Raw genomic sequence first — 7,500 nt, 5'->3', positions numbered from 1 at the left:
ACAGCAGAGTACACCCGAACCCGAAGCATCCTGTTTTCGAAACCTTCAAGGTGGCCCTGGTGGCTGTTTCAAAAACCTCCCAGACGCCTTCTTTGTGCTTGGCCGAGCACTCCAGGTAAGCGTAGGCCCCGATCCTCTCCGCCATGGCCTGGCCCTCTTCCCACCTCACCGGCTCCTTCTTGCTCCTGGCCAGCTCCTTGCGGACCCGCTGGTCGCTCCGCAGGTCTCTCTTGTTGCCCACCAGCACCATGGGCACACCGGGGCAGAAATGCCTGACCTCGGGCGTCCACTTGTCCGGGATGTTGCTCAGCGAGTCGGGGGTGTCCACCGAGAAGCAGATCAGGATGACGTCGGTGTCCGGGTAGGAGAGGGGCCTCAGGCGGTCGTAGTCCTCTTGACCGGCCGTGTCCCAGAGCGCCAGCTCCACTTGCTTCTCGTCCACCACGATGTCGGCCACGTAGGTCTCAAAGACGGTGGGGACGTAGTCTTCCGGGAACTCATCCTTGCTTAACACAAACAACAGGCTGGTTTTTCCACAGCCACCATCGCCGACCACCACCAGCTTCCTCCTTATTGTGGCCATGAGAGAAAGCTGCTCCGATTGCTAATGCGATCCCAGTGCTCCCTGTTCATACACCCGAGTGCACTGCAGAATTACAAGTCTCAGCTGCACAGACAGGCAGCAGCTTTTATGAATCAGCTCCAGGCTCCACTGCCCAATCAGGTTTTCCTGGTTCCCTGATTCAGCTCTCCCAGCAAAATGATTGGGCTACTTCCAAGATGCTGATTGACAACATCAAAAGCCAGCCCTCCCCACCGAGTCCAGGAACTGGGTTTTAAAATAACTGGAGGCTCTTCCTCTTTGTTGCTGTGCACAGCTTTTCTCTGAACTGATTCGTAAAAGCCGACAGCACAGAAGGAGGCCAATCAGCCCATTGTGCCTGTGCAAGCCCTCTGACAGCTTGTCCAACTATTCCCCCTATTGCCCTGCATATGTAGCCCTTATAAAATTAGAGAACTTGTCCAACTTCCTTTTGGAAGTTACCACTGGGTCTGCTTCCACCTCCCTTTCGGGCAGTGAATTCCAGATCATTGTAACTCGCTGTGTAAAGTAAATAAACCTCATTTTCTCCCCCTTTTTTTTTTTAACCAAATACCTTAACCCTGTATCCTGGTACCAAACCTCCTGCCAGTCAAAATGTTTGTTCTGATTTGTTCTATCAAAACTCCTCGTAATCCTTCCCCACCCCCACCCCATCTCCTTTGTTGAAGCTGCTGATTCTCAGGGTACAGTGAGTTTCTAAACGGTACCAAGTGAACGTTCTGCTCCGATGAGCTCAGGCAGTGACACTTCAACAGGTTTTTCATGCACACTGTGGGAGAAAGCAAGGAAGACTTGCATTTACATAGCTCAGGGATAGTCAGCATGGTTTTGTTAGGGGAAGGTCGTGTCTTACTAATTTAATCAAATTTTTTGCGGAAGTAACAAGGAGGGTTGATGAGGGTAGTGCAGTGGATGTGGTCTACATGGGTTTTACTAAGGCCTTTGACAAGGTCCCACATGGCAGACTGGTCAGGAAAGTAGGAGTCCCTGGGATACAGGGGAATGTGTCAACTTGGATTCAAGATTGGCTCAGTGACAGGAAACCAAGGGTAATGGTTGTTGGGTGTTTTTGCGAATGGAAAACAGTTTTCAATGGTGTTCCACAGAGCTCAGTGTTGGGTCACTCGCTGTTTGCTTTATGTATATTAATGATTTGGACTTAAAGGTGGGTGGCGTGATTGGGACATCTGCAGATGACACAAAAATTGGCCGTGTAGTTGATAGTGAAAAAGATAGTTGTTGTCTCCAGAGTGATATCAATGGTTTGGCTGAGTGGGCAGGAAAGTGGCAAATGGGATTCAGTCCAGAGAGGCGTGGGGTAATGTGTTTTGGGAGGGCAAACAAAACAAGGGAATACACAATAAATGGTAGGATATTAAGAGGGGTAGAGGAAACGAGAGACCTTGGTGAGCATGCCCACAGGCCCATGAAGGTGGCAGGGCAGATGGTTAGGGTGGTAAAGAAAGCATATGGAATGCTTTCCTTTATTAGACAAGGCATAGAATACAGAAGCAGGGATGTAATGATGAAACTGTATAAAATGCTGGTTAGGCCACAGCTGGAATTTTGTGAACAGTTCTGGTTGCCATATGACAGGAAGGACATAATTGCTGTGGAGAGAGATTTACAAGAATGTTGCCAGGGTTTGGAAATTGCAGCTATGAGGAAAGGTTGGATAGGCTGGGGTTGTTTTCCTTAGAACAGAGGAGGCTGAGGGGTGACCTGATTGAGGTGTACAAGATTATGAGGGGCCTGGATAAAGTAGACAGGGATGTCCTGTTTCCCATGGCTGAGGGGCCAATTACCAGGGGGCACAGATTTAAGGTGATTGGCGGAAGGATTAGAGGGGACGTGAGGAAAAACCTCTTCACCCAAAGGGTGGTGGGTGTTTGGAATTCGCTGCCTGGTTTAGTGTTGGAGGCAGAAACCCTCAAATCACTTAAAAGGCACCTGGATCTGCACCTGAAGTGCTATAACCTGCAAAGGACACGGACTGGGCGCTGGAAGGTGGGGTTAAAATGGGAAGCTAGTTTGTTTTGTTTTTTTTTTGGCGGGTGCAGAACCGACGGGCTGAATGGCCTCTTTCTGTGCTGTAACTTTTCTATGGTTCTCTGGAACCATAGTTAACTAATTTGTGCACAGCAAGCTCCCACAAAGGGCAATGTGCGATAATGATCCGTTTTTTCCTTCTCGAGAATGATCAAAATCCAGCCGAGGTTGGGCACTGTGACTGGTTTACAGCTGATTCAGTCAGCACAGCCTGGTGGTCGAACCCTGGCCTAGTGCGGGTGGTGAATGGCTCAGTTCCAGACTCAGTGAGACATCGGAGGAAAATATTTGCACTTAGTGACCTGCCCCGATCGCCTATCTGGATAGACGCTGAGGGCCACAGCACGTAGGGGAGGTTCCAGCTGTGTCAAAATGATTAACCCTGAAGTGTCCTCAACTGCACTGAACCTCTGGCAGTGGTTCAGGAAGACAGCCCAGCACTACCTGCTCAAGGGCGATGAAGGAATGGGCAGTAATTACCGGCACTGCCAGCGATGCCGCACCCTGTGAGCGAATTTTTTTTAAAAAAATAACGGGCGGGAGGGACAACAGGGCAGACAATTCAATAGCAGGCATTTTCCGCTATTCTCCGAGATCAATTCCTACCGTTGAATTTTCTGGGTTACTCTTCTGGAAACACTCAGACAGCAAAATGTGCAGAGAGAGAGAGAGAGAGAGAAACGCGGGGGGAGAATTTCCTCCCCGTCATTGCGGGCTGGGCGGGAGCGCAGCCAATCGCTGCCCGCCGCAGTCGGCCGGGCGCCGATATTTGACTCGGGCGGGCGAATTAAGGCCCCGCCCAGCGTTGACGGGCACCCGGAAGCGCTCGGCGCTCCCTGTGCGGATGGTGGGGGGTGGGGGGGGTGGGGAGGAGGGAGCGTCGGGGCCAGCGTGGGGGTGAAAGAGCACTGGGAGCTGCCTCAGGGAGATTCATTTCATTCTGAAAAATGGGGGGGAAAAAGAGTGCGCGCGGGAGCCAATCTGAAGGTAGGAATGACGCGCGGTGACGTGGGGATGGGTGTCATTTTACGCGTCGACGAGCAGGCCCCTCCCCCGCACGCCAACCCGGAGATTCAGGCCGTGGGCGGAACTCCCGACGTCACCACGTCTCATTTCGATTTTCCGGTCGGCGGGGGGCTCGGCCGGATCAGCTGTGCGCCCGCCAACCTGTTAACGGCCAATTGAGGCCATTGAAAAAGCCATTGAGATTATTAATGGACCCGCCCGTCCAACCTTAAGGTCGGCGGACAGGCCGGGAGCCCTGGCGGGCTTCAGAAAAAGCATCAAACCTCATCCACGGGCGGGATGATGAGGTTTCATGAGGGATTTTAAAAATGGAATGAAGGTTTTGATTACAAGCGATGGACACGTCCCAACTCGTGTGACAGTGTCACATGAGGGGCCATGTCAGGGAAATTTTATTTTTCCACCTGTGCCATTTTTAAATTTGGCGCTGATCACCCTGAGGCTGCACTTAGCCTCAGGGGGATGAGCGCGCTCTTTCGTGCGCATACGTGAAAGAGCGCACTCTTGGCTCAAGGATTCCAACCCCTCCCCCGCCCGCACAGGGAGCACGTGTCACACTGGGTGGGCCTTAATTAGCCCGCCCATGTAAAATGGCGGCGCACCCCCCATTGGGGACGCGGATCGGAGGTGCGCCCGCACACGCCCGCTCCTGAACTCCACCCCCATCCAACGGGGGAAAATTCTTCGCATGGAGTTAACGGCCGCAATATTCACTGGAGTAGGCTTTAGTAATGGGGATGGGGAAGGGGAGTTATTGTCTAGAGACTTAACTGTGCGTTCATGGGACATGGGTGTCACTGGCTAGGCCAGCATTTATTGCCCATCTCTAATTGCCCTTGTTCAGAGGGCATTTAAGAGTCAACCACGTTGCTGTGGGTCTGGAGTCACATATAGGTCGGACCAGGTAAGGGCAGCAGATTTCCTTCTCTAAAGGACATTGGTGAACCAGATGGGTTTTTACGACAGTTGGTACAGTGTATATGTTATTTTGTTTTTAAGCAGTGTCCTCACCCGAAAGCCAGGCCTTGTCTCCCTGTCAGACAGGGAATGTTCCAGAAAAGACAGCAGCCCAGGAGGAGGTAGTTTACTGGTTGTTGGGGGGGGTAGAGACGACAGGGGGACTGGAGGGGTGGGTACAGCATGATTGGGGGCATTTGGGGAGATTGTTGAAGGTCATGAAGGGGTTAGTGAAGATCCCATGGGGGCCGGAACTAGGGGAGAGATTGCGGCTGGTTAAAGGAGAGTCAGAAATGACAGGAGGTTGGGGGAGAGCTGGAGATTGAAGGAGGGAGTTTGCAGGATTTGTTTGTTGAGCCTGAGGGAAACACTCCTGCTCCTCCCGGCCCACAAGCAGCGCTGGAAAGACCCTTCTCCTGATGGAATACCTCCCGCTTCTCGCCTCCTTATCACTGCCGGGTTTCCTGACCAGTCCAACGTGAGTAAAAGATAAGAAATCTTTCTAAAATGGAGGCACATTGTCACCTTAAAGGCTTTTAGTGCCTACTTTGTGAGAGGAGAGTTGGTTGCCCTCCCCTCATCCTACCTCGCTTAAAAGTGGGAGTGGGTGTGGGAAGCATTCCTGTTTGAGATTTTTACCATTTTAACCTCCCCTCCCACCCAAACCCGAGCCCACCCATTCCTGGGGGTTGCAATGACACCCAGTTTTCAGGCCTATGACATCTCATCAGAACTGGGTGTATTTTGTGGATATCCACAGAGTAGGGGGGCGTGCCCACCAAGGGCGAATAGCCAATTGGCATTCACTGTCGAGGCTGGCGCCCCTCAGTTAGGGTGAGGTGCCCGTTCAGTACTTCCAGGCGAGGAATGGAATTGAAACGATGAGAAACGCGACTAGAAGTGTTTTTGACAAGCAGTTTCTTGCCCGCCATTGATGTTGGCAAGTTAGTCGACCTCTGAAGGCACGAGAAATCCCTCCAATTATGGGGTTGACTGAAAGGCCGATATAAAAATGAGCCTCCGGTGTGGGTGCAGGTAGTCGCCATTTGGAAATGTCATCGGAAGCCAACACAAAGAGTGGGCGTGTCCCTAAATCCCCCACACATCTTCACAACGCAGCCCGTGTCACCTGCTCGACCTCTTGTGTCCGTTTATAAGGTACCCAGTGAGTAAATCGTGCGTGTGCGGGGTGAAAAATTGAGGTTGACTACCATTGTGAGGCTAGCATGTCGCGTGTAGGTCAAGTACACATGATGTCTGGGGCTGGAAATGGGGCAATCTTGTATATCGCTAGGTCATTATACTCCACCATTTATGCTCATCGGACGGACATGAGGAACTTCGTGGCACCGTGTGACCACCAGGAGCAGAGAGCTATCCCCGAGCTATCCCTCTCTTCAACCCCCAACACTGCCAGCCAAACAGTTTAACTCTGCTGCTTGTGGGATCCTGCTGTGCGGCCAACAGTAACAACAGTGACGATGGGCGGGATCTTCCCAGTCCCGCCTCAAGTCGATGGGCTTGTGGCTGGGGCGCTGCCTCGGTCCGCAGCAGGTCATGAGAATCCCGGCCTATACTTTTAAAGAAAGTGAATGAATTCCTGGGGCTGTGCAGAACTTTGTGGGGCTCTGAGGATGTGATAAAATGATAACGCGTGGCTCATCCTTTTGATCGTGGTGGTGAAGGGCTGTGAGGGACAGCGGGACAGTGATTGGAGACTGAAATGGCTGAACTCAGGCCCTTATCGGTCCTCGACCAGCTGAAAGCTCCTTGTTTCAAGTGACCAACTAACTCTCAGTGAAGGTGCAGCAGAGATTTCAAGAATAAAGAAACCCTCCACTGAACTATCACTGAATTTCACAATAATCACATCGTGTTTTGTCCATTCCCACAGTTATTATACTTTTTGGAGTACAAATGTTTTTTATTTCAATCTTCTTTGTTTCATTAAACTATCATCCGGAGTGTAACAGAGAGAGTTGTGTTAATGCCCTGGGTGAATATGTCAGATGGTCTCTCAGTCAATCTGTGTTTACACCATAAGGTGGCGGAGTTGAGTCATTTCCCATTTGATGTTACAAAATCTCCCTCCAAACATGACAGCAGCGAATCACTGTTTAGTGTTTTAACTGTTTTAGTAACTTTTCAAATGATTCAGAAGCCGTTGGCCAGTTTGATATGTTTATTTTAAACATATTACACCACACAGTAAAATACTGATATCCCCCATTTAAAATGGGTTCTAAGAGCACCTTTTTGTTTTAATGAGCTTTGTAAGTTAGGGAATTTACCCGAATAATTCTGGCTCCATTTTCACTTTAGTGCAGATCCTGCACATGGAGCAAGGACCACGAGGTTACTGACCGTCCGCATTAAACAAACCACAGCTTCACTCACCCTCACCCTCCCCACTCCCTCCCCCATCCCCCACCCCAGCCCCCACCCCTCCCTCCCACTCACCCTCTCCCCCCACCCCCACCCCTCCCTCCCACTCACCCTCTCCCCCCACCCCCACCCCCACCCCCTCCCTCCCACTCACCCTCTCCCCACCCCCTCCCCCCTCCCACTCACCCCCTCCCACACCCCTCCTCCCACTCACCCCCTCCCACGCCCCCTCCTCCCACTCACCCCCTCCCACGCCCCCTCCTCCCACTCACCCCCTCCCACGCCCCCTCCTCCCACTCACCCCCTCCCACGCCCCCTCCTCCCACTCACCCCCTCCCACGCCCCCTCCTCCCACTCACCCCCTCCCACGCCCCCTCCTCCCACTCACCCTCTCCCCCCACCCCCTCCCTCCTCCCACTCACCCTCTCCCCACACCCTCCCCCCACCCCCCCACCCCCTCCCCCAACCCCTCCTCCCAC

At 52.4% G+C, this 7,500-nt stretch overlaps 1 protein-coding gene across 1 annotated transcript in view; it reads right to left on the bottom strand.

Annotated features, from left to right (window-relative positions):
• The window catches only part of LOC144696107 (ras-like GTP-binding protein RHO), a 3,773-nt gene extending 3,156 nt beyond the window's left edge, over window positions 1-617 (bottom strand). The window contains exon 1 of the mRNA XM_078567401.1: window positions 1-617. This exon is cut by the window's left edge and continues 3,156 nt beyond it. Coding sequence (XP_078423527.1) covers window positions 1-583 — 583 coding nt within the window. The 5' untranslated portion in view covers window positions 584-617.
• Window positions 618-7,500: the final 6,883 nt, after the last annotated feature.

The sequence above is a fragment of the Cetorhinus maximus genome, chromosome 21, assembly GCF_964194155.1.
Source record: "Cetorhinus maximus chromosome 21, sCetMax3.hap1.1, whole genome shotgun sequence".
NCBI classification, from domain to species: Eukaryota; Metazoa; Chordata; class Chondrichthyes; order Lamniformes; family Cetorhinidae; genus Cetorhinus; species Cetorhinus maximus.
The sequence above is the reverse complement of the archived record's forward strand: the minus strand, read 5'-3'. Positions and strand labels throughout refer to the sequence as shown.